This window comes from Pipistrellus hanaki, assembly GCF_964339955.1.
Source record: "Pipistrellus hanaki genome assembly, chromosome: 3".
In the NCBI taxonomy this organism is placed as follows: Eukaryota; Metazoa; Chordata; class Mammalia; order Chiroptera; family Vespertilionidae; genus Pipistrellus; species Pipistrellus hanaki.
Genome location: NC_140505.1, coordinates 170,828,331 through 170,855,404, shown reverse-complemented (window position 1 = coordinate 170,855,404; position 27,074 = coordinate 170,828,331). Strand labels below are relative to the sequence as shown.

The 27,074-nt window shown below is 49.5% G+C and overlaps 1 protein-coding gene across 3 annotated transcripts; it reads right to left on the bottom strand.

The window, feature by feature from the left end:
- Positions 1-3,681: 3,681 nt before the first annotated feature.
- Positions 3,682-26,799, bottom strand: SCNN1A (sodium channel epithelial 1 subunit alpha). 3 transcript variants are annotated; one of them, XM_084879274.1, is made up of 14 exons: positions 26,246-26,691; positions 25,723-26,083; positions 16,986-17,253; positions 15,879-16,069; positions 10,669-10,772; positions 10,107-10,270; positions 9,537-9,635; positions 9,199-9,316; positions 6,065-6,143; positions 5,877-5,934; positions 5,702-5,757; positions 5,467-5,542; positions 4,688-5,107; positions 3,682-4,616 (listed from the first exon to the last, which is right to left on the bottom strand). In XM_084879274.1, the coding sequence occupies exons 1-13, from the start codon at positions 26,364-26,366 to the stop codon at positions 4,727-4,729; spliced, it is 2,076 nt and encodes a 691-aa protein (XP_084735400.1). In that variant the 5' UTR covers positions 26,367-26,691; the 3' UTR covers positions 3,682-4,616; positions 4,688-4,726. The 3 variants fall into 3 exon arrangements, with proteins under 3 accessions (XP_084735400.1, XP_084735401.1, XP_084735399.1); XM_084879275.1 differs by lacking the exon at positions 26,246-26,691 and adding an exon at positions 26,753-26,799 and having other exon boundaries at positions 3,682-5,107; XM_084879273.1 differs by having other exon boundaries at positions 3,682-5,107.
- Positions 26,800-27,074: the final 275 nt, after the last annotated feature.

Here is a 27,074-nt window from a genome sequence, read left to right as displayed (position 1 = left end):
CCCCAATCTGGTTCTCATCGAGCCTGTGCTTGGCTGGGTCTCAAAGCTGCTGAGCCTGGCTCTGCCACCAAACATTGGTGGGACCTCCCCTGGGTCTTGGCTCCTCGTTACTAAGTGAGAGGAACAATGCCTATCCCACCAACACAGGAAAGCGGGGTCATGAGCATTAATGAGATCATATCTGTGAAAACACTTTGGGAATTCCAGATATTTCAATCAGATAGTACTAGTATGTTCCCAGCGCCCTTTTCCCAAATATTATTCTGTATTTCAGTCCAAAGCGACCTCAGAGATAACCTACTGCGCCTTCTTATTTTGTAGATGAGGAAACTGAGAGCCGGAGACACCCAGAGCATGTTCCCTAAGACCCCGAAACCCAAGGGCCCATTTTACTACGTTAGACATATGGCCACTTTCCTGTCTGTCACTGTGATTCAGACCCCACTCCCTGACTCTGGGTGTTTTATGTCACCCCACTTCGTGCAGTACATCTCCAAAAGGAATCACACAAGGGTACCATGCTCACTCACATGTCCTCTGAGCAAAATGACCTTCCCTCCATCCAGCCCAGGCCTGTGGTCCTCTGGCGGCTGAGTTTGCTAGAAATGCAGGAAGACCAGAGGAGTGAGGTCCCAGGGCTTTGTGACTTGGAATCAGAGCTCCTGGTTCCTTCTCCCCTTGATCCAGCAGCTCAGACCCCTATCCCAGTCCACCCTGCCTGGCTTTTCCTGGCCTCCCCTCTCTGATCCTAAGGGCAGAGCATCCATAGGTGAGAATGGAGCTTGGATGTCCCCACCTTGGGCTGACATCACTCCACCCCACCCCCCAGCCTCTGAAGAACTGGAGAGTTGAAGCTGGACTCAGAGGAGCTCACTTTTACCAACACACAGGGAGCCTCCAAAGATAGTACAGTGGACCGGAAGCAGGGCTCTCAAAGCAGGTCATTGGAATCAAGTGCAAGAGTCAGAAAGCCCAGTTTCACTGTGAAGAAGCAAGAAGGGCCACAGGTTCCTCATCTACAAAACGGGGAACACCCCAGTATCCTCACGTCATAGGCACTGATAAGTAAATGCATATAAAGTGTTTGCTGGAGACCAAGGATTCAATAAGCAGTAGCAATATTAACCGTTTGTGTTAATAATTAATAATGACTTTAATGTCCTAGTTTTAACGTTACAAGGAATTTTAATAGTTTGTGCCAACTGTTTAAGCCATTACACATACTGGGTAGAAAAAGAGAATATCATTGTTCAGGATAAATGCTAATTTGCTCAATAAGTTTAAAGTTTTGAGAAATGTGGTATTAAATTATTTGATTAAATTGTTTTATTTTATAATTTTTTATTTTTTATTTTTTATTTTTTTAATCCCAGGGAGTGGAAGGGAAGGAGGGAGAGAAACATCAATATGAGAGAGACACATTGATTGGTTGCCTCCTGTACCTGCCCCAACCAGGGCTGGGGATCAACCTGCCACCCAGGTATGTGCCCTTGACCCAGAATTTAACCCACGACCCTTTGGTCCAAGGACTGATGCTCTAACTACTGAGCAAACTTGCCAGGGCTCAATAAAATTGTTTTTAAAAACATGGTGAGAGGTAGATAGACCTAGGAATATGAAAAGCTAACTAATTTCATGGAGAAATTTCTTCCAGGGAAAGAAGATGGAATAATTGTGAGAGAGAGAATGGGATAGATGGAGAGATAGAAGAGGAGCAAATTAGGGGATGACAGAATTGGTTGTTAGGGACTATGGAGCAAAGGATAGAGAGCTTCAGATGGCAGAGTCCTTCCGCCTCCATCATCCATCTCTCTCTCTCTCTCTCTCTCTCTCTCACACACACACACACACACAAACACACACACACACACACAAACACACACACACACACACACAAACACACATGCACACACTCTACAGCAGTACAGAGTGATCCAAAGGGCACTGGACTCCAGGTGAGGATGACGTGGGCTGCAGCCGCAGCCCTGCCATTCTGACTCTGTGGGTCATAGAAGGAGACTCAGGTTCCAGGCTGGTTCTGTAAGAATCATGAACTTTAGCAAGTCATGTCACCTAATAACCTCAATAAGGAAAAGGTAACTTAACTGGATCCTCCTTAATACTCAGATTCTAACCCCTAACCCTAAGGTCCAGGGGCAGCATATAGATAGGAGATGGAGAGAAGGAAACCCCACAGAGTGAAAACTCCGCAGGCCAAGACAACAACACGTGGGGAGGAGCTAATTACCATTATCTGTAACAGGTCAGCTGGGGACAGGCTGCTGGAGACAGAAGGGGTAAGGCTGAGCTGTGGCAGAGAGCACACAAGGGCGAACTGAACCTGAGGGCTCTGACGGAAGAGATTGTTGTAACACCACCATTTCCTTCTCATCAACTTGAGTCTAGGAAAGGGAAGTCGGAAAGCACCGCATCAGTTCCTGGTCACAACCTTATCCATCTCTCCACTCCCTTCACCATCTCTGCCTCTTTCCCTAAGATTCACTTGGCTCCTCAGGACAGGGAGACTGTAATTGAGGGGAGTAAGACCAGGGCAGTTAGGAAAAGGTCCACAAAGTGACAAAGAAGGATAACTTCTAGGTTCCAAGTGTCATGCTGCAGTGGTGGGGAGGAACCAGGGGCTTGAAAACCCGGGCTCCACTCAGACATCCCTGTCTCTCCTCTATTAAAACCTGGAAGGGCCTGGCTAGTGTGATTCAGTGGTTGAGCATTGACCCATGAACCCGGAGGTCCCGGTTTGATTCCCAGTCAGGGCACATGCCCAGGATATGGGCTCGATCCCCAGTTGAGGGCCTGCAGGAGGCAGTTGATCAATGATTCTCTCTCATCTTTGATGTTTCTCTCTCTCCCTCTCCCTTCCTCTCTCTGAAATCAATTAAAAACAACAATAACAACACAGTTTTAAGAAATAACCTGGGAGGATTCCTACTGCTCTCACTCTAGGTCCTAGAGTCTAGGGTGATACAAGAATGAGAATACACAGGCTCTGAGGGTCCAGAAGAATGTGGCCTGAGTCTCATCCTCCTCCACCACAACTGTGCAGTTGATGGGGAGGGAGCAGATGAGGATGTTATGTTGGCTGGTGAGTGGTGGGTGCTTAGCAAATGGAGTGAAAGATTACTGATGATGGTAACTAAACTTGAGAGAAAAAGTAAGTTCAGACAATGGACAATGGACGGATGAGGAAGTATGGGGGTGGGGGAGTAAGGGAGGTGGGGAAGGTGGGGGAGTATGGAGGTGGGGAAGGTGGGGGAATATGGAGGTGGGGAAGGTGGGGGAATATGGGGGTGGGAGAGGGAGGGGAGGTGGGAAGTATGGGGGAGGGGCGGTGGGGGAGGTGGGAGAGGTGGGGGAATTATCCCAAGCACTGCCTAGTAGGTCTGAGAGGAATGCCCACGTCTTCACCCTCCCACCCTAACATGGTGATGGGCATATAACAGATGCACATGTCCATGGAGGAACTAGCAGGACAGCTTGTCACTCCTGAGGCCCCGGAAGAATGGTCATTTCCATAGTGAAGCTGAGCGGTAGGAGTCTGTCTCCCTCACCCCCACCCCAGGACCTGCTAGGAGCTTGAGCAGACACCCAGAGACTCAGATCCACTCCCTACCCCCTCAGGGCACCCGGTTCAACTCTTCAGACATTTTTTTTTTTTTTTTTTTTGCAACAAATATTTATTAAGTGCCTGCCTACTTGCTCCAAGTCGGACACTGGGCTAGACCCTGAGGTTACATAAATGAACAACAGTCCCAGACCACAAGGAGCTCACAGTCTAGTTGGGGAAGCAGACACAAATGCACAGGAAAAATGCAAAATCAGTATTCCAACCAACGTTATGGTGCACTATGGGAGTCCAGGAAAGAGGGGAATGATCAATTCTGGGGAAGACAAGATGGGGCAGAAGCCTTCATAGAAGTAGTTGTGTCTGCGTAGGGTTCTAAGGAATGCATAGTTCTCCAGCCAATGGTGGGGAAAGCTTCCAGGTTTAGGAAATAGTTTAGATGACTTGCAGAGGTGTGAAGGATACAGGCAGAGTTCTAGGATGGGCTGGGGAGTGCGAAGGGGCGGGTGGGGGGTAGATGAGGCTGGAAGAGTCCTGGGTCCAACTGGAAACGCCAAGCCTTTACTACACTGGTCTGCTCCAGCCCCTACTCTGGGGAGTCATGGAAGGGGGCTTGCCCAAGAACTAACTAAGGGGGTTTTTGGGTGGGCTTCCCCACTCAACTTCAAGAAGAGGAGCAAATGTCTGTGTCACTGGAAAGCAGTGTGGCCGGGCCAGTCCGGAGCTGGCTTCAGTCATCCTTGGGTAGGAAACCTGGGCATGCCTTTGTTTGCTCTTGTTTTGCTCTTGTCGTCATTTGTTTCCTAGGAACGTTCCTTGTAAAAGCTCCAAGTCTGACTGGGTTGATCCAAGGGAAAAGGAGATTTCTCTCCGCTTGCATGAGGAAGCCAGAGTGTTCTAGAGGCAGGACCAGGAGGTACTGGGCAGGAGCCAGGGGCAATTCTGGGCAGCTTCTATGGCCCCTGTTTTCCAAGCAATTTCTGTAGCCCCTCGTTCATGCTGCTTTCCTCCTCCACACCAAAGGCAGTTGGGGCAGCTGAGAACAAGCCCAAAACATTCTTTAATCCTGCCAAGGTTTGTCCCCACCCACCAAGGGAAGCTGCTTGCCTTGGGGGCTGACACTCTCCTTTCTTCTCAGGTTTCTTCTCAGGGCTCCTCCAGAGTGAAGACAGAGGAGCTGGCCCCTGCCAAGCTGGATGGAGCTGGGCAGGCGGCCAGGGTGGCATAGGCCGGTGGAGGGGCAGTCAAGGTTGGGGAAGTATCAGGGGTTGCCAGGGATGAGGCCGAGGAGGGGAGCTGGGGGCAAACACTGGAAGGGAGGGAGGAAGCTGGAGTGGAAGCCACCTCCTGGGCACCTCTGCCCCCTCGGCCTGGAGACCAGTATCGGCTTCTGAACCTCCGCAGCAGCATGAGGAATGTAATGACCATGAGGTCAAAGATGAGCTCCGCCATCTCCACCACAGACAGCACCGAGGAGCCGAACCACAGGCTCCACTGGCTGCCCAGGTTGGACAGGAGGGTGACCATCTGTGAGGGCGAAAGGCACACTGACCACTGGGGCAGAGGGCCCAGGGTGGGCTCCAGCAGAAGAGCCCCATCCCTCCTTAACTGAGGTCCTCAGCCACCCCTCTCAGCCTCTCAGTGGCCCCCTGAACCCCTTCTTTCCAAGTCATACCCACCTGGCACACCCTTCCCTCTCACTGCCCCAAGAGGCTTCATCCCCCAGCCAAGTCCCCCTTCTTCCAACCCTCTCAACCTCACCCTCACCACTCACCCCTCTCCTTGGGCCCCTACCTTCAAGGCCCAGACACTCTGGCCCAACAAAGGCAATCCCTTGTTTTCCCTGACCCCCCAGAAAATCACAGGCTCAGTGAAGCAGGACGTACCGTGACGGAGGGAGACTCAGAATTGGTTTTGTAGTTCAGCTCCTTAAAGAAGACATTGAGTTTGGCAACTCCATTTCTGTGGAGTAGGGGAGAGGATGGGAAGAAATGGCAGAGGATTAACTTCTCAGAACCTCACAAACACCCTCCTCCAATCAACTGTACCATTCCTTCTTTCCAGATTTGATTTCCCTCCCAAGGATTCTTTTCTTGGGGCTGGGACCAGGGTAGGACTGACCTTTTGTTTTTGATGGTGTAATTATTCTGTAGGGATAACATCCGGAAGACCCAGTCCTGGGAAAGAATTGGAGTATCAAGGGACCACCCATATTCTTCAGGATTACTATACATATACCCAGAGAAGACCACAGTGTCATACACACATCCCCTGTCCTTCCTCTTCCCCACTTTACCTGGGATGTCACAGAGGGCCATCGCGAGTAACCTGCAGAGAGCTTGTAACTGGTCACACTAGGAATGGAGAGAGGCACTCAGTAATGGGAGTGGGGCTCTCCCACTCAAAGGCTTAGCTGAATACCTATATTCCACCCAGCCAAGCAGCCCGCTGCCCAACCTGTGCCCAGGCGAAGGGGACACTCACCTGCACGGTTTCAGGCACTTGGTGAAACAGCCCAGGCGATCTGAGGCGAAGGCACCCTGGAGCTTATAGTAGCAGTAGCCTGTGGGTGCAGAGTGGACACCTCAACCTTCTCTTCCCCACACCCAAGAGGCCTCTAAAGATCCCGGAGCACCCCCTTCACAAGAGTATCAGATTACAGTGATGTCTCCTGAGTGGCTGCACCAAAAATAGTTTAAGAAATTAAGCTAACTTGTGTGTCGAAGGGGGGGAGGGGGAGAGCGGGGAGCGCACTACACCTATGTAAAGATGTGTAGGATTTGAACAAAAATTAGAAAGTCAGAAAGAAGAGTGGGAACAATTGTGTCAAATAATGAGATGAAACCACAATGAGGTATCACTTCATACCCACTAGAATGGCTATAATTGAACAAAAGACCAATGTCACCCCAATCAATTCAATTTAAAAAAGACAATAGCGAGTGTTACTGTAGAGAAACTGGAAACTCCTACATTGCTGTTGAGCATGTAAAATGGTGTGGCCACTTTGCAAAATAGTCTGGCAGAATTTTAAACGTACAGTTAGGATCTGACTCAGAAATTCCACTCCTAGGTATATACCCAAGAGTCTTCAAAACATATGTTCACACAAAAACTTCTACAAGATGTTCAAAGTCACAATAGTAAAAAATAAAAAGTACAAAAAAAAAAAAAACCAAATGCCCATAAACTGATGAATGAATAAAACAAATGTGGTTTGTCCATACAATGGGACATTATTCAGCTATAAAGAGGAAAGAAGTTCTTGCACATGCTACAAGGTGGATGAATCTTGAAAATATCCCGGTCACAAAGGACCATATGTTATATGATCCTACATATATGAAATGTACAGAAGAGGCCATCTAGAGACAGAAAGCAGACTAGTGCTTGCCAAGGGTGTAGGGGGTGGGGAGGGAGAAGGGCACTATGGGCACAGGGAATGGGGAACTGGAAGAGTGCTATGGGTACAAAGTTTCTTTCTTTGTAGTGTGATAAAAATGGCTGTGGCCATTGTTGCACAACTCTGTGACTATACTAAAATCTAAAACTATCTTAAAATTGAATTGTACACTTTAAATTGGTTGAATTATCTCAAAAAGCTGTTACAAGAGGGGGGAGGGAGAGAGAAAGGAAGAAAAAGAGAAAGAAAGAAAGAAAGAAAGAAAGAAAGAAAGAAAGAAAGAAAGAAAGAAAGAAAGAAAGAAAGAAAGAAAATAGTAGGTCTATAGATTCCCTTTCTCCCCCATTTGCCAAAGTCTAAATAAGGTTATTTTGTCCTTCTTTCTACTTTTAGTCACCCAGTCCTCCTTCATTTCTGACCCAAATGTCTCAGTCTACCAGGACTGGGGATCTTTAATTAGGAAGTCTGAGAAACAGTGGGGCCCTTTTCTCTGGGGAGTGAGCAGTCCTTAGGAAACGCAACAATCTGAATTTTTAACCTAGTTTTTTTCCCTCATTCTCACAGCTTCTCAGCAATGGGTATTGTTATTTTTCTCCCACAGATCTTCAAACTCACAAACACTTAGAAATCACTGTTTGGGGGCCGAGGGGAGCAGTGGGCAGGGAGCCATGTCTCCCCTCAGGGTCTCAGCTTGCTTAAGGAGAAGGTGAGGCCAGGAGGATACACTCCCGCTCGGCTGCACTATGATTTTCCTAAGGTCAGAGACACGGGAAGTGAGGCCACCATTACAAAGTCCAGCAGGGGAGAGAGCTGAGTGGAGCAGACCCAGGGAAGGAAGGAGGCCGAAAGATCACCCAGACAGAGCCGAGACAGGCAGACATGGAACTCCGGGGTCTGCAGGGCCCCTGACTCATCTGAGAGGTGTGAAGGTGTGTGTCATCCATCAATGGCCAGCCACCCACCCACAGGGGAGAAGTGGAACTGGGGAGAAGGAGACCCTGGAGGACCAGCCAGCTGGGACAGATAAGAGCATGTGCACCAGGAAAGCCAACCCTCTGTTTCCATGGTTTCCTGTTTAGGGTTTTCTCTCTCTCAGCTACCCAGTACACAGCTTCCCTGCTGAGTAGCCCAGCTGTGTGAAAAGAAAAGGGAATCTGTCTACTCCCAGACTAGGATGAGGAGGAGATGCCAGGACTCTCAAAACCTCTTTGATTATGCTCTCCCATAGGTAAAAACTTCTTAAATAAGCAACTCCAGTATATGCATTTGGTTTATAAAGCACACACCTGCTACTATTGAATTGACACATTATGTACATTATAAAACATACACAAAATGGAATGTGTAATAAATGATAGAGGCTGGGACCGGTTTGGCTCAGTGGATAGAGCGTCAGTCTGCGGACTGAAAGGTCCCGGGTTCGATTCCAGTCAAGGGCATGTACCTTGGTTGCAGGCACATCCCCTGTGGGGGGTGTGCAAGATGCGGCTGGTCGATGTTTCTCTCTCATCGACATTTCTAACTCTCTGTCCCTCTCAATTCCTCTCTGCGTAAAATCAATAAAATATAAATAAATAAATAAATAAATAAATAAATAAATAAATAAATGATAGAGATACATTTAACTTCTAGTATTTTCTCCCTGCACCCAGTGAGTCATCCCAGTGCCTGGCCTGGAGCCTTGAGTGAGACAAGGAAGCTATGGGCAGAGTGTGCACAGAAACCTCAGCAGGCCCCGGAGGGAACAGGGAGATTTTCTCTCACATTCTTCCTACCTTACGCTGCAAGTTATTTTTAAATAGAGCCATCCTATATAATAAAGAGCTAACATGCTAATTAGACCAGACAGCAGAACAATCTTCCGGGTGGACCTTTAGGAACGACCTCCCAGAATGACCAGTGGGAGGGGGGTGGGGCCTCGAGGCAGCTGCGAGGGCCAAGCCCCTTGCATGAATTTTGTGCACTGGGACTCTAGTTCTTTTATAAACACACAGAAGCCAAAACAGCAGGGGAGAAACTGTGAGGGAGGGACATAGATAGTGCACAGAAAACTGAGAGAGGCCAGTCTAAGGACTGGAAAACAAGAGACAGGGAGAATTCATCAGGGATAGTGAGAGGCAGAAGCAGCCCCACAGACAGAGGGTGCTGAAAGGAGAGGGCTCCCAGGAAAGGCCTGGTCAATGGGCAGCCCAGGGGCTCCCTCCTGGACTCTCACCCCAGGAATCATGCTTCCTGTAGTCACAGTACTCCACATGGTCTGGCCGTGGATAGAAGATGTAGGCACAGCCACACTCCTTGACCATCCTCTCCTGGAAGCAAGAGTGAATGCACACCTACAGGGAGGAGAGTGAGGGGGGAGGTCAGGCCTGCTCTCACCCACAAACAGCCCATAAGAGACAGAGAAGGGGAAGGACAAACAATTCTCTGTGCTGCACATCTATCCCTCATCCACAGTTTACACACACACACACACACACACACACACACACACCTTTCCATTTTGACTGACCAATAGCGCAGGCCTGGGAGATAGTTGCCACAGACTGGACTCACCTGCTGTGTGTACTTGGAATGGTAAAGGTTCTTGACAGGGACATCACTGCCATTATAGGTACAGTCTCCATAGTTGCCCCCGAGTCTGTCCAGGGCTTCCTGTGAGTGCACACACACACCAAGATGTCAGAGGTCACAGAGCAGAGCACGTGGCCCAGGCCTCCTCCTGAACCCTCTGTTTTCCCTCTGTCTTAGGTTGCATCTCCTATCCTGCCAGCCTCACCTGTCTGCCTCCCTATTTCAAAACATGCTCCCAGTGGCCCAACATCCATCTCAGGGCCACTTTCAAGGACACCAGGCCCACAGATTCCCTGGGAATCCTAGGCATGTTCTGAATCCCTTCTCAGCACTCTCATCCAAGGCCCACTCCTCTGGTCCCTTCTTCCTGGTGTCCACTCTCCCAGCCCCTCGACCCTGGTTTCTGCTCCTGTAGACCTCCACATGCTCAAGGCCCTGCCTGAATGACCCCCCTCCTCAGCCTCTGGCTGTCGAGTCCACCTCCCATGCCCTCTCCCTTGCCCCTCGCCTGTCTAGGGCTCTCCTCCCAGGCTTCTCAGGCAGCACTCTTGCCTTCCTCATGCTGATGGAGGTCTCCACACCAGGTCGCAAGTTAAAGCCACCGTCATCCATGAAGGCAGGCTCATCCTGCCCGTGCACCGTGACCCTGGCCCCGGTCACTGTGGACAGCAGCGGGATGAAGTCATTCTGCTCTGTGCGCAGTGTCAGAGATAGACCTGGCGTGTGCAGAGGAAGCAGAGTTGGGAGAAGATCTTGGAAAAGCATTAAGGGATGGAAAATACCCTCCCACCCTGCCCAGTTCCTAATGCTCCAAGGAGAGCAAAGCAGGGAGACCTACAAATGGATGTGGCAACAACCCCTGAGCTGGATTCTGGGGGCGGGCTGAAAGGACTGGGTCAGGGTTCCTATCACACCTGGAATGGACAGCATGGTACCCATAGTGGAGAAAGAACAGGGAAAACTCCTTCCTGGACTGAGATAGGCACATTATAGCAATGCCCAGAGGTTCACGGCATCTCTAGGATGGAGCTCAAGGTGGGTAAATGTGGGTGAGCAGGGAAGCAGCAAGGGCTGAGGCAGAGGTCAGGGACTGAGAGTATGGGGTGTTGCTCACCGTTGTTGACCCCAGGCATAGAAGACATCCAGAGGTTGGAGTTGTTCTCGCCATTGAACGTGTAGCAGTTTCCATATATCGGGTGGTGAAAGTGAGAGTAATTCCTATTCAGGAGGGAGAGAGAGTAGGGTCACAGAGAAAAGGGACCAGGATGGAGGACTTTGAGCACCTTTTGTTTCCTGGTCATCTACTATGTGCCAATAGCCTGCAAGGGCATCATCTCCACAGCACAAAAGAGGAAGAAGATGGGGCAAAACAGTAATGACAAACTTGGGACTCAAACCAGGTCATTTACCTTCTAGCCCAGATTTCTCCCAGCAGGCCACCTGACCTGCCTGGCCTTGTGACCTCTCTTGAGGTCACTCTGTTGCATTTGGAGACTCCTGCAGAGTCCCTAGCTTCTTGCATGTCTAAATCTTAGTTCACCGTCTGGATTCTGATCTCCTTAAGGACTGGAGCCAGATCCCAATCATTTCTGTATCATCTCTGGGTTAACTGCATAGTTCTTGGCATATAGGAGATAATTAGTAAATAATTAATAAATGAATGAATGAAATGGAAGGGAAGGGAACAGCAGAGAGTAAGGCCAATAGTGAGCATGGAGTTGAGAAGAGGAAGATCAGATCCCAAGGCAAAAATGAGTAGGGTTCTGGTTGCATGGCTCTGAGCAGGTCAATTTTTCTAAGCTTATTCTTCTTATCTATAATAATAAAAGTGTAATATGCTAATTAGACCGGACAGCCAAACAACCTTCTGGATGTCATTCGGACATCCTTCCAGACTAATCCATGGTGGCGGGGGCCAAGGCAGAGGAGGTTAGGGGTGATCAGGCAGGCAGGTGAGTGGTTAGGGGCAATTAGGCAGGCAGGCAAAGGTGGTTAGGGGCGATCAGGCAGGCAGGCAGGCAAAGGTAGTTAGGGGCGATCAAGCAGGCAGGCAAAGGGGGTTAGGGGCGATCAGGCAGGCAGGCAGTCAAAGATGGTTAGGGGCAATCAGGCAGGCAGGCAGGCAGTTAGAAGCCAGTGGTTCCAACTTGTGAGAGGGATGTCCCCCAAGGGGTCCCATATTACAAGAGGGTGCAGGCTGGGCTGAGGGGCACCTTCCCCCTTCAACCCTTCAACCCTGTGCAAGAATTTCATGCACTGGGCCTCTAGTTTATAATAATAAAAGCATAATGTGCTAATTACACCAGATGTCCTTGCAGATGAAGGTGGGGCTACAAGGGAAGCCCTGGTCCCGGTGCCAGAGGGAAGCTGGTGTTGGCAGCCAGGGGAAGGAAGGCCTGCTCTTGCACAGATTTTGTGCATTGGGCCTCTAGTTGTAAAATAAGGAGATTGGAACAAGGTGATCTGGAATATCCCGTTGGCCTTGAAGAATGAAATATTGGTGCACATTCTGGGAAGCACTAGAAAGTCAACATTTCCAGAGCAAAGAGTGGATTCAGGGAGGGACAGAAGAGGAAACTATGAAAGAGAGCAGAGGCCAGCGCTGAAGGGCCTGTGAGCCTTGCTCAACGGTAGAGGGAACAGGTTCCATGTGGTGGATGCACACTAGGGACTCTATGCAGCAGGTAACAAAACAGATGGAGCAACATGGATAGATCTTAAAATGAGAGCTTAGTAAAAAGAGAAAAATAGTAAGAGGTTAAATGAGATCTACAACACACCATTTATGTTACATACACATTGTACAAAAACAGATACAAAAAGATACACACTAATATTAATACATTGTAAGAATATATGAGAAGCAGCATAACATGAAGAGCACAGACTCCAGAACTAAATGACTTATATTTGAATCATAGCTCTAACAAGTATTAGCTGTGGGAACAACAAAAATCACTTTATCTCTCTGTTTCTTATCTGTAAAATGGAATATTACTTACTTCACAGGGGTGTTAAGAGGATTAAATTACTCTCAGAACAGTGCTTAGCACTTAGGAAGAGCTATATAAGTTTACTATTAGCATTATAGGGATTTATTAAAATGGCGAAAGTCAGCCCTGGCCAGGTAGCTCAGTTGGTTAGATTGTCATTTGATCCCCAGTCAGGACATATACAAGAATCAACAAGTGCCTTCATAATAAGTGGAACAACAAATTTCTCTCTCTCTCTCTCTCTCTCTCTCTCTCTCTCTCTCTCTCTCTCTCTCCCCCATCCCCTTTCCCTTCCCTTTAAATCAATTAAAAAACAAACAAAACAAAAAAAACAGAAGACAAAAGACAGACAATAACAAAATGGAGGATGTGAAGAATTTAGAACTCTCATATATTGCTGGTGGGAATGTAAAATGGCACCACCACTTGCACAACAGTCTGGCAGTTCCTCAAAATGTTAAACATAGAATTACCATTTGACCCAGCAATCTCACTCCTAGATATATACCTAAAAGAAATAAAAACATATCCATACAAAAACCTATACAGGAATGTTCATAGCAGCATTATTTATAATAACCAGAAAGTGGGGGTGGGAGGGACAAAAAGTCCATCAGTTAAGGAATAAACAGCCGAAACCGGTTTGGCTCAGTCTGCAGACTGAGGGGTCCCGGGTTCAATTCTGGTCAGGGGCATGTACGTTGGTTGCGGGCACACCCCCGGTGGGGGGTGTGCAGGAGGCAGCTGGTCGGTGTTTCTCGCTCATCGACGTTTCTAGCTATCTATCCCTCTCCCTTCCTCTCTATAAAAAATCAATAAAAATATATTTTTAAAAAAAGGAATAAACAAAATGTGGTATATTCATACAATGGAATATTATTCAGCTACAGAAAGGAATTAAGTACTGATACATGCTGCAACATAGATGAACCTTGAAGACTTTGTGCTAAGTGAAAGAAGCCAGATACAAAAGAACACATGTATGATACATTTAAATGACATATCTACAGTAGGAAAATCTATACACACAGAAAGCAGACTAGTGGTTTCCAGGGCTTAGAGAAGAGGAGGGAATAGGGAATTACTGCTAATAAGTACAGGGTTTCTTTTTGGGGTGAAGATGTTCTAAAATTAGTGGTAATGGCCCTGGCCAGTTTGGCTCAGTGGGTAGAGCATCAGCCTTCAAAGTGAAGGGTCTCAGGGTTCCATTCATTCAAGGACACATACCTGGGTTATGGACTCAATCCCCAATGGGGGGCATGCAGGAGGCAGCTGATCAATGATTCTCTCTCATCATTGATGTTTCTATCTATCTCTCTGTCTTCTTCCCCTCTGAAATCAATAAAAAAATATATAAAGAAAAAAATATTGAGAGAAGGGGAAAGTGTGCCTGACATAGGGGAGAAGAGTTGGGTGAGAACATGATAAAGAGCTTCAATTGATTCTGAAGGCCATGAGAGATGTTGAAGGAAATCAAACAGCACTAACTGGTACAGTTAAGTACAGTGAATTGAAGTAAGAACAGTGAGGTATAAAGCTTCCGGTGACTACAGAATGAAGAGAGGATATAGAGGCAGAAAGACAAATTGGGAGGGGGTGGTGATGGTGGTGATAATAACCTAGGTGAGAAATAATGAGGCTCTGAGCTAAGGAAGTGACCTAAGCATCAGGACTGAGATGAACTTTGGTCTTTCCATTGACAGGCAGGTAGGAGCATAGGACAGGCAGAGTGAAAGGATCAGTGGGAAGGTGACAGACAGAGAGACTGGGTGGCAGTTGTGAGCTACCCAGACTCAGGTGCTGCTACTGTCTCACTTCCCAGCTGGTAGCTCCTGTCCTCAAACAAACACAAGACTAGAGGCAGGAACAAAATCGTGTGCTGGGCAGAGTGTGTGTGCCAGGTGAGGGGTGGAAGCAGAAGCAGGTGACACCTGGCCCTGCTGCCACTCAGCAGCGACATGGCAGAGAAGGGCTCCCTGTAGAGTGGAGAGGCTGCCTCAACACCCTTCCTCAGGCAGGCAGAGGCAAGGAGATGATGGCACCTGAAAATTAAGATCCGAATCAGGGAGGGAAAAGTGGGGGGTAGGAGGAGCCAGGACTACAGAAGGAAACTTCCCTTTCTCCTTTCCTCTCCCAGCCTTCAGAGAGCCAGCAGCTGCCATGACCTCTTTACAAGGTCATTATGACAGGAATCTTTTTTTTTTTTTTTTTTTTTTAGAAAATAGTAAGATGATAGTTTTGTTTTGTTTTTTAATATATTTTATTGATTTTTCACAGAGAGGAAGAGAGAGGGATAGAGAGCTAGAAACATCGATGAGAGAGAAACATCGATCAGCTGCCTCCTGCACACGCCCAACTGGGGATGTGCCCGCAACCAGAGTACATGCCTTTGACTGGAATCGAACCCGGGACCCTTCAGTCCCCAGGCAGACGCTCTATCCACAGAGCCAAACCGGTCCTGGCATGACAGGAATCTTCACAGAAAGAATCCCTGGGGAAAAGAATCCCTGAACTAGGGCTGGCCTGGTGGCCTAGGGCAAGTCCCTTCTCCTGCTTGAGTACAGAGTAATAAGACCCAACATTCATTGTAGTTTATTAAGTTCCCTAGAATTTGACATCTCATTCACTTGGAGATGTATGTCATCACCATCTTCATCACTGGAGTAAACATGCCAAAAGGGCAAGGATTATATATATATTTTCTTCTTTGATGCATCCCAAATGCCTAGACCAGTGACTGACACATAGCCTACATCGTCAAAACTACTGTATTTGTTGCATGAACATTGAATAAATCTAATTTTCAGCCCATTTTACAAACAAAGAAACAAGTTCTGAAGAGTGATTTGAAATGCCCAGAGTCACCTGGTCAGGAAGTAACAGAGTCAAAGCGGAAACTCAGGTTTAACCCCTCACCCAATCCATGCTCTGTCCACCACACTACTGCCCATCTCATCTGAGAAAGTGGGGGATGGAACCAGACAACCTTCTGGGCTATTTGAGGTTGATGCTAGTGAGAAAAAGGCCTTAGACAGACAGGGAACCATGCCTCCAGCCCTTGGTTTCTCAAAGCTGAACCTCAACCCCAACCTTCCCAGGGCAGCTATCTGAGGCTACCTCACTCAGACCCAGCCCTGCAGGGAGTAGCAGAAGTCCTGCAGAATGATCCTGGGACAGAGGTTTGGACCTGAAATCAATGCATCTCCTCCTCTTTACAGGCATTTATTTAGTCAACAAGCATTTCCTGGTGCCACTCATGCTGGGCCTCAGGCTGGCTCTGGGAGGGAGACATGGTGGGTGGGTAGCACAGAGGCAGGCAAGACAGACTCACGCCTGGCTGCAGGAGGCCTGGTTGAAGCGACAGCTGAAGATGAAGTTGCCCAGCTTGTCCTCCTCCAGGGACGTAAAGGAGTCTGGCAGTCTCGACAGAATGTTGATGTAGTGGAAGCGATACCACTCCCTCACCGCATCCACCCCTGATGAGTATGTCTGGTAGAAGCAGTCGGATTTGTTCTGGTTACACTGGAAACAGAGACCGCACGTCAGAGGGCCAGCAGCAGGGGTCAGGCAGCAAGGCAGGGCCAAGATCAAGGACTGAATGGCCTGGGGTCCTGAGGACTGACAGGCCGGAGTGGGGAGCCAAGTGTAGACCAGAACAGAAGGCAGAGAGGAGCAGTAGCCCGGAGGAGAGTGGACCAGAGGGCATGGGATTAAGGGAGTCGGGGGCCGAGGAGACCAGGAGCTAGCATTTATACAGTCTCTGCAAGGACTTCTCCCCATTTCACTGATGGGAAGGCTGAGGGATCAACAGGTTTGTCCCAACAATAGAGTTAGGCCTTGCTAGCTATGATTAAAGGAAGCTTCTCCTTCCTACCCCACTTCCTCTCTCTCTCTCTCTTTTTTTTCCTCTCTTCTTTTTATTTTCTTTTGTAGAGAAGAGATCTGGGCGCATTCAGGATGATGAATTTTTAATTTTTTTTTATTAAAACAAATCAAGTCTGCGTTTTCACTGTCTCCGTATTCTCTGCCTGAGACCTGCAATACCCCGGTTCCCTATCACACTGGAGGTACCCAAATTAAGTCCCACGGGTGGGACCTGTATTTCAGAAAGGGGCATTTTCCATAGCAGATTTGACTTCCGCCCACCTAAACGCTCCCACAGAAGCCCCCAGAGAGGAGAAACCCCCACGAGCTGGCGCTCAGAGAGATGTCATTTCGTTTTATTTTTTCAAAACGTGTTCCTTTTGACATCAAGCTGACGAATCACCACCTCGTCACAAGCTTACAGAGGCGGGTTGGGAAAGGGCGCGCGGTCCAGGGCGTGGGCGGAAGCGGAAGGGCCTGGGCTGCGCATGACGGGGCGGGGCCTGTTGACGGTGTGGGCGGGGTCTGATGACGTAGAGGGCGGGGCCTGCTGCGACCGGGGGCGGGGCCTTACCAGCTTGAAGCCGATCTTCCAGTCCTTCCAGTTCACCTGGGGGTTGTTGTCCCGCATGCTGGAGGCCGCACTGCGGGCTCTGCGGGCCGCGGGGGGCGAGTCCGGGTCCCCCAGGAGCTGCAGAGGGTGCGGCAGGGCCTCCCGGAGGCCGCGGCGGCCGCGGGGATGGCCCCCGAGGGTGTTAAAAGAGTTGTATTTGTACAGGTCGAAGAGCGTCTTCGCCGTGATGCGGTCCAGCTCCTCCAGCTCCCCTTTGATTTGCGTGTACCTGGAGGGGCGATGGGGAAAGGGTCGGACTAGGTGGAGGGGGGTGGGGGGCGGCCTCGCGCGGCCTTTGAGCCTCAGTTTCCTCGTCTGAAACTGCAAGGAAGCGGGGGCGAGAGGGGGGTGGACAGGTGTGTCCGCCAGGGTTAGCGGAGGCGAAGGTGAGCCCCAGCGGTGACGGCATTTATGGCGGCCAGTGTCCTGTTTATTGAAAGGGAGAGGCGGGCGGCGCTGTCCTCCCACTCGCTGCGGCCTAGAAGAGAACCCGGAACTGTGTACCCTTTCCCAAGACAGAGGAGGGGGTGGGCTTGACCTGGGCCCGTCTCTCATCCCACCCGGATCCCTTCAGGGGAGGGTGGCACCTTCTAAACAAGGGCCTCTCAATTGCACTTCTACTGAGGAACTTCAAAAAATACCAGCGCTGCCCACTAGCTGCCCCTCCCAACCAGGGTTAGATTTTAATGAGTTTTGGGTGGGGCCCAAACTCCATAAGTTAAACACTGCAGTATAAATAATCACATTCCTTCCTAATACTGGTCCTCTTACCATCTCTATCGTGAAACTACAGAGCAGCAGGGCCTTAGGGATAGAAACTTCCAAAACAAAACACACACATGCACACACACCTAGATCTAATAGATTAAACAAGGTTGCAAGATACAACATCAACACACAAAAATTGATCATATTTCTACATACTATCAACAAAAAACTGCGAAATGAAATAAAAGCACCATATTAAATAGCTTAAACAACATCAAATACTAGGAATAAATTTAATAAAAGATGTGCAAGACCAACCTCTACACTAAAAATTCTACTGAGTGCAAAGACCAAAAAGAAAAATGGAATTATATATGTTGATGGATCAGAAACTCACTAGAGTTAAGATGTCTCCCAAATATATCTTTAGATTCAACACAATCCCTATAAAAACTTCAGCAAATATTTTTTAAAGAAATTGACAGGCTGGTCCTAAGACTTACATGAAAATGGAAAGAATTCAGAAAGCCAAAACAAATTTTAGAAAAGAAGAGCAGAATTGAAGTACTTACTCTTCCTGACTCTAAGACTTACTATAAAACCACAATAATCAAAATAGTGTAATACTTATGTAAGGATAGACAGTAGATCAATAGAACAGAATAAAGTCCTCAATGGGGAAAATTTGTGTGTGTGTGTGTGTGTGTGTTTATTGATTTTTGAGAGAGAGGAAGGGAGAGGGAGAGGGAGAAACATCAATGCAATAGATCAGTTGCCTCCTGCACGCACACCAACCTGGGATGGAACCCAAAACCTAGGTAAGTGCCCTGTCCAGGAATGGAACCAGTGACCTTTTGGTGAATGGAATGACGCTCAACCAACTGAGCCACACCAGATGAAGCAGTAAAATAATTTTTTTTTAAACATTTGGTGCTGGAACAATTTGTATACTGTACGGGGGCAGGCGGGGGGGTGGGGGGAGATGAACTTCAACCTCTACCTCAGTCCATACACAAAAATTAAGTTATAGACCTAAGCATAAAATTCAGAACCATAAAGACTCTAGGAGAGAGAGAGAGAGAGAGAGAGAGAGAGGGAGAATATATATATACTCTACTCTTCATGACCTTGGGATAAGCAGACAGACATTTGGGGAATAAATATCTAAGGAAGAACAGTTCCTGAAATACTTTATATTTAAAGTATATTTAAAGTATGCCAGAAGTCTTTAACTTCTGGCAGCTCCAGCTGCAGCCTCATCCCTTTATAGGAAAAAATGTAGCTCAGGTTAAAGGTGTGTGTTTGATATTCTGAGAGATTTTTGTTACTGGTAATTAAAAGAATAGCTGTAATAGCTAGTACTTATTAAGATAGGCACTGTGGTATTAGAATGTACATTATTTAATGTAATCTTCAGAATAATGCAGCATACTATTAGCCACTGTTAGCTAATACTATCGCCATTCCCTTTTACAGATGAAAAACCTGAGGCAGGTGACTTGTTCAAGGTCACACAATGCAGACGTGGGTCAGAAAGCTCTCTAACCATCACACTGCCCTTCACTTTACTAGCTCTGGCTATTTTAGGAAGGTGTAAAGATGCCCCAGAAGGAAGCCAGAGTTAGTCGGCTGGATGTGGGTCCTGGTGTCTCAATTGCACTTTCTAACTGTGTGATGTTGGTAAGGACCCTTTCTGAATCCAACCTCTTTCCTCATCTGTAAAATGGGCCTAACACTAAATCTGCCTACATATGAAGCTTTCAGAGGTTAAATGAGAAAATAGTGACACAAAGTGAAGAGGCCATCAAATATCAGCAAGACCCAGGCCGGACCCAGAAGCCCAAATGTCTTCCTTGTAGTCACATAGCAAGAATCCAGGTGCCCCAACTTAGCTGGAGTTATTTCCTTAACATGAGCCTCACATCCCTGCCTGGGCCCCCATCCCAACCTGTCTCAAGTCCCCTTGTGCTCCTCTCCAGCCTCCTGCACCTCCCTCATTCTAATCACCACCAGGCTCTCACTTCTCCAGCATCATCTCTCTTCTCCATTGAGCCCATGCTCTGCCTACGCCAGGCTCACCCATCAGTGGTCCTCCTCATACTCACCTTCCTCCTGTCTCTTCCATAGAGGCCTTTGCTGACCAGCCCCTGGACTCCCACCTGTGACAAGGCTCCCAGACTCAGTACAGAATGCCACCACTCCCCAGCGTCTACTTCTCTCTCCTTATTTAGCTTGAGGCAGCAAGAAGTGTTCCCATATCAGCCCTTCAATAAAGAAACTCTCCCTCCCTTTCAGTTAACACCTAGCACTAAAAAAACTGCCCACTGAGCAAACACCACTGATTACATCAGATCATGTCCTGCAAGAAGAAGGACCCAGGTGAGAAGTAACCAGGGTTGAGGGAGGTAGAATGCAGACAAGAGGGCTTCAGCAAGACAGTCCAGCCCTTCTAACCTTGACCTCCTACCCAGGTCATGGGTCACCACCCTCATTCTCACCTGATCTGGCAGCTCTACGCTGGGGAGGGGGGTGTAAACCATTGCACAGTTCGATCAGGCAGGCATTACTATCTCCATTTTACACTTGAGGGGCCTGAGGCCCATCAACCAGGCAACTTCCCCCAAGGTCACTCAGCTAGGACGTACAGGGAGTAATACATGACCCCAGCTTTTTTGGACTCCATGACCCCAACTGTTTTACTACTCTGCCTTGGGGCTTGGAAACACTTAAGACTGGGCAGCAAAATCTTTCCTGGCAACTGGCCATCTCTCCTCCAGCCCTTCTTCTCCACCAGGACATACTGACAGGGTCAGGGACACTGGGAAACTTGGGGCTGATACCCTGTTCTCTTCCTATCTGTGTCTCCTCCTCCCTTCCTCTTCCCCCTGGATGATCTCCTCTCACATGATCCTCATGCTCAACAGGCAACCTTGGGGTTAGCCCAAACCCTCATCCCACAACCCGCCCACCAGGCAGCCCCTAGTTGAGCACTCTCAGTCAGCATTGTGGAAGTACGAGACAGGACTGGGCACCGGAAACTCACCAGCTTCCTCCCCTGCCATGTGCATCTGGGGACTTAGCACACTCCCTCCTTCCTCCAGGGATCACCTAGAAGTCTTCACTTCCCTTTCTTTGGCCCCTTCCCCAGCTCCATTCTCCCCCACATCTCAGCACCTCCAACCTGTCTCCCAGGTCGGGAGACATGCTCCCTCCACCATGGCCCCTATATGAACTCAGCCTGCACCCCTGTGTTCACAGTATCTCCTCACCTGTGAGCCCCCTGCGGACAGTCCAGAGTTGGTTCTGAGCTCTCAGATCATATGTGGAAGCAGGCCTGGCTATGACATTTTAAGAGTAATAGATGCTGCCGAGACCGGTTTGGCTCAGTGGATAGAGCGTCAGCTTGGGGACTGAAGGGTCCCGGGTTCGATTCCGGTCAGGGGCATGTACCTTGGTGGCGGGCGCGTCCCCAGTGGGGGGTGTGCAGGAGGCAGCTGATCGATGTTTCTCTCTCATCGATGTTTCTAGCTCTCTGTCTCTCTCTCTTCCTCTCTGTGAAAAATCAATAAAATATATTTTTAAAAAAAAAAGAGTAATAGATGCTCACAAACCAAAGATTATTCAGAGGATTGAAGACTAGGGTAGTGAGAGCTCTAGAAACTATTCCATCCAGAGGAAAGACACAGGAGCTACGTTCTAACCAGGCTCATTGCCTTGCCACATTAGCTGGTTAGCCTTGGAGAAGTTACTTATTCTCTGTGCCTCTGTTTCACCATCTATACACATGGGGGTATTGATAGGACCTGCTGCATGGGATGAAATGAGCTAACTCGTGAAGAGTACAGCTCAAAACACCCGGCTGAGGAGGTACTGTACAATTGCAACTGTTGTTTTAATTATCATTTCTGTTACCATTGCTACGATTGAGAAGAAAACGCTAAGGAGGCACGGGAGCACTGCCTGCCAGGCATCTATCATGTGACTCTGGTCTTAACAAAAGTGGGGCCTAAGACCAGATTCCAATTCTGACCCCTCCACTTAGCAGCGAGGTGATGTCAGAGCCTCCTTTTTCTCATCTGACTCGAGGGTGATATTTCCCTCCTCACCTAACAAGCTGGTTACGAGGATCAAAAAGAAAGCAATAGTGGACTTTGCAAGCTGCAGCACAGTTTCTGCTCTCCTAGGGGCACCGGAGTCGATGACTGCTGGGTAAAAAAGGAGGCGATGTCTCTAGGGTTGCTTCAAAGAGACAGGACCGAGACCAGAAGGTAGTTGCTATCATGAGATCAGCTGCAGCTTTAACTGAGGAAGAACTTTCTTACAGCAGCTTCCCAGAGAGAGTGAGGTTCCTGAGCCCATCACTGAGAGGACAGTGGGAGGATTCGGCTTTAAAGGTCTGGGTTTCTGTCCCTGGTAGGCCTGCCACCCCAGACTGGTTTCTGGGTCCTGCAGAAAGGGCAGGTCTCCCCACCAGGTAGGGACAGGAAGACCCAGCTCAGATCCCTGCCCGCCCTCCCTGCAGCTTCTCCCTTTGGGGAACTGTCCCCCTCCTCACCTCATTCCTGCTGCCCTGCCTCCTGCTGGGAGATTCCATGACCTCCTTCATTGTTAAGAACCTCGAATCCTCCCATAGGTCAAGCCTAAGTCCTTCTAAGAATTGGATGAAAAATTATGTTCTCTGTTTTCCATTGATGGGAAGACTGGCCCTGCCTCTTGGGTAAACAAAACCCTCTCCTGTGTTGGCCAGAAAGAATGGAGCCACCGTGGCTGACCCTTTACCTTGGACTCTTAGAACATCCTTGCTTAGAGTGGTAGGTCTTTAGCCTTTATCCCCCTTCCTGGAAGTTACGAAGCAGCACAGAATCCTGCACCTCCTCCTCCTTCCTCCCTCTCTGCGGGCCCCACCCAGCTGCCAAGTGGGCATCCCTGATCTGATTTTGCCTCATTTGATTACCTTGTCTACTGATTTCCGCCTCCTCCCTTCTTCCCCTGTAGGAGCCATTCACCTCATCTATGCCTCCTGCACCTGCCACCAGCATGATTCACACTTGGGTCACTACCTACCAGGCTGCATTAACTCATCCACCCACTCCTGCCTCTCTCCTTGAACAGAAGCCAGAACCCTCCCTCCTGTACTCCTGACTAGTAACCCCTCCTCTTACTGCTGCTCTTCCCCAGGGACTCTCACCAGCCGCCCATCCTCCTCCACACCCCCCTCACCCCCCACTGGATGCCTCTACCTGGCCCCTCCTTAAAGTGCAATGGAAGAAAGAGCTTTGAAATCAAACTGGTTTATTACTCAGCTGCTAATCTGGGAGGCACTGGCTTCTGGGGATGGGGGCGGGAGGATTGTTTTTTAATCCCAGGTTTACTACCTGCTTCCTGTGTTAACTTGAGTTATTTAACCTCAGTTTCCTCTTCTATAAAATGAGAGTAATACTGGTACCTACTTCAGAAGTCTGTGGTGAAGATTAAATAATGAATGTTGAATTTAATTTGGCACATATTAAGTCTATATAAGTTTTAACTCTTGTTGTTGCTTTATTTGCTGAGTGACCTTGCTCAATTGTTTCTCCTCCATTTCCTCATCTGCAAAATGGAAATAATAATAATGCCTGCCTCCTTGGGCTTGTCGGGATTAACTGAGATAGTGCTTGCAAAGCATCCAGTATCAGGTTGAGCACATACTAGGTATTCAATAACCTTCCCCTGCACTGAGGAGCTTTCCCTGACTCTCCTCCCTTCCTGGGTGCTCTCTCCACTAGGCCCTGCAGCAGCCCAGACCATCGTGCACGAGGGATTTTTTTTCTTTTTATCTTTTTTTTTTAAAAATTGATTTCAGAGAAGAAAGGTGAGGGAGAGAGAGATAGAAACCTCAATGATGAAAGAGAATCACTGATGGGCTGCCTTTAGTATGAACCCTACTGGGGATCAAGCCTGCATCCTGGGCATGTGCTCTAACCGGGAACTAAACCGTGACCTCTTGGTTTATAGGTCAGTGCTCAACCACTGAGCCACACCGGTGGGGCACAAGGGATTCATTCTGCATGGGTGCCTGTCTCCCAGCCTTCAGGCACATGGCGTCAGAGGCTCTGGTTTTCATTCTCTGAGCCTTTTTCTTGGACTGTCCAGGGCCTGCACCCAACAGAACCTTAGAAAATATGCAGACCTACCTCAACAGATTCTCCCCTGCCCTCTCCATTTCTTACCTATATCTTTCAACCACAATATTTGTGGAGCCCCTACTACTCTGCCTGTTGTCCCTCCTGCTTGCTAGCCCTTTCCTCCCTGCTGGCTCAGAGCAGTCCAGTGTCCCTCCTCTCCACCGAGGCCAGAGGCATGAGGGGTGGGGAAAATGGGGGAAGGGTTAGGTCAGGAGAGCGACAGGGAGCCAAGAAGAAGAAGAGCAAAGCTAGGGACAAGAAACGAGCCTGGGGGAGGAATAATAAAGAACTGGGAAAAGGCATGTAAACATCTCAGGAAACTTCATTTATTCTACATCCCACATCTTAGGAATTGAGAAGAGGTAGGGGTTTGTGATCAGGCAAACAGAGGGTCAGTCACAGCTCAGTTACTATCTCTGTGGCCCTGTGAGCTGTTTCTTTTTGCCTCCGTTTCCTCAAGTGTACAGTGGGGTATTAGTCGTACCTGCTTTGGAGGATCGTTAGGAAAATTAAAGGAAGGGCCTGCAGAGGACTCAGTAGTAAAAGCAGCTCCATAGGAAATGGCCCCTTACCCCGGACGCTCTACAAACAGCCCAGCTGTTTTTTCTCTGCAGGACAGGACATCCCAACCCTTATTAGCCCAAGACACACCTTTGGATACAACAGAATATATGGGGACCTTCACCACCAACATGTGACCAAACCCAGTCCTCCATTGCACGCATACCCAACGTGTTTGCTCACCCACATCCAGACACTCACACAATTGCTAACACACGCACCCATAAATCTTCCACTCCTTGAAGGTAGAGACTAGACTTCACACAATTTTTACTATAACTAGCACAGTGCGCTGCAGGCATCTGTCTATACGCCCAGCGCTGCCGTTTTCTCTTTCCCAGGACCCAGCAAATTACCTGGCCTTCCACGAAAATGGTACGAGTTATTAAGAAGCCCATTTGCCAGGTGCCTCGCGCTGTGAATGGCTGGTGGCAGGGGTTCCCACTGTGCTGCATGACTGAGTGACCACAAATACAAGGTACAAACAAACACCCAGCCGCACCCTCCTTTCTTCTCCACACTTTACCACCCCCTCTGGCCTCCAGACCAAACGTTGGCAAATAGCACTGGTGAAACCCAAAACTTGAGGACACACCCAGGTTCCTGGGCAGGGGTCACCTCCCCGTTTTCGCCTGGGTCTCTGGGCGACCAGCTGGACTAGGGGACAGGGGAACAGCTATCCTGTCCCATTCTCCTAATCACTCCCTAACTCTCCACCCCCAATCCCAAGGCTCACCATTGCTTTGCCGCCATCCCTCATTTTGCTTTCTCCAACACCAACTCCCCGTCTGACCCAAAACAGACGTAGCAGAGTCTAGGCCCTGCCCGCTCCCACCACCCATGCCATAGCACCTGAGACAGGTTCTTCTCTGGAGGAGGAGGCCCTGGTCTTTGCTCTCCTCTCCCTCCAGGGAAAGAATGGGGATGACCTCCAACCTGCCCTTTGGGAAGTTATCAGCAGCATCTTGACCTCACCTGCGCCCCCTACTGTTTGCGGGAGAAAGGGAAGAGGATGGCACTGGTGGTCCAACAACCACACTTAGAATAAGCGGTGGGCACTAGGAAAGCTCTACCAGAATGAACCGCCAGCCCAGTAAGTGGGGAGCTCCCAATCTTGCCCCAAGGGAGGCCTGCCTGGGGACAGTTTTGGCTTCTACCCCTGGGCCTGAGGGTCTGCCTGCCCAGTGGGCACCTCGGTACCCTCTGCGCTACCCTGGCAGGCACCAGAAAGTGGTGTGGGGGGGAAGGGGGCGGTCGCAACTGACCTGTAGGGATTGAGGGTGCAGACGGTCACAGCGGGGAAGACCAGCTTGTCAGAGTTGAGGTTGATGTTGAGGCTGACGGGGTAGCTGAAGTACTCTTCGAACAGCAGGGCGAACTGCCAGTACATCATGCCAAAGGTGCAGAGCCAGAGCACGGCCCAGAAGGCCGTCTTCATGCGGTTGTGCTGGGAGCACACCAGGCGGATGGCGCCGTGGATGGTGGTGTTGTTGCAGAAGAACTGGAACAGGTCTCGGTAGGAGCGGTGGAACTCGATCAGGGCCTCCTCCTCCTCCGTGGGCTGCTGGGGGGCCGCGGACTTGGGGGCCGGCCCCGGCTCCTCACACTTGTCTCCCTTCATGAGCCCTTGGGTGAGTTGTGAAGGGTCAGGGTCAGGGTCAGGGTCAGGGCAGAGCTCTGGGCTCCAAGTGCCCTTCCCATCATCAGCCTGACCCCAGGGAGAGGCTGCTCCAAGCCATGCCCACATCCCACTCCTCCCTCCCCACACCTGCCCAGGAGCCAGCTGACCTGCTGGAGCCAGGGCCAGAGCTGGAGCTGGGCTTCGCTGGAGTGGCCTCTCCTCTGCTTCCCTGATAAGGTCACCTTTTGGTTTCAGTCCCAGGACCTCCCTTTTCGTCTCCTCAGCCATCAGCCTCTGCTTAGTAGTCCGTCCCGTTCTTGGTCTCTCTCTCTCTCTCCTTTCCTCCCCTCTCTCTCTCTTTCTCTTGGGTTTCTTTCCCTACTCTCTCCTTCCTCACCCAGCTCCTCTGTGTGCCAAGCTCTCTGATCCTGCCTCTCTTCCTCGTTCTCCCCCGTCTCCCCTCTCAGTCCAGGCTCTCTCCTCCAGTCTCCTGTCCTGCTCCTGGGCTGTGTCCTGACTCGCTGTGTCCTGACTCCCTCTGTCCCAGGTTCCCAAGGATGGCAGGACTCCAGGAGTCCTGGCTGCCACCTGCTCCCCACTCCCAAGTGTGACTGGACCGGGACTGGTTCCTTTCTAGTTGAATCTGGCAGCCGAGAGCCTCTCCTCCCCCTCACCTGACAGGTGCAGAGACCGGCCTGGGAGCCTGCCCGCTGGCCGGGGTGGAAGCAACAGAAGCCTCATTAGCATCTCAATTAAAGGTGAGCAGGGCAGGGGGCGGGGGGGGGGGGGAGGAGGGGCCGGTCAGAGGAGGAGTCCGAGCTGCGAGAACCAGAAGGAGGAGGACTCCCGAGGGCTGACCTGGGAGTAGGGACAGAGAAGCAGAGTCAGCCTGGGGAGTGATAGGAAGCTGGCAGGCAAGAAACAGAACGGCAAGGGAGAGTCAGAAATCTTGACCGGGGAGAAGGATCCTGAACACAAAGCCAGGAGGGCAGAAAC

Bases quoted from the DNA above. Each gene is read 5' to 3' on its own strand.
- SCNN1A (XM_084879273.1), bottom strand. From the start codon at position 26,366: ATGGCTGAGGAGACGAAAAGGGAGGTCCTGGGACTGAAACCAAAAGGT. The intron at 10,773-15,878 runs GTGAGTCTGTCT...CCTCCTGAATAG, and splicing joins CAGGCCTCCTGCAGCCAGGC to GAATTACTCTCACTTTCACC. The intron at 5,108-5,466 runs GTACGTCCTGCT...TCGCCCTCACAG, and splicing joins CTGAGTCTCCCTCCGTCACG to ATGGTCACCCTCCTGTCCAA.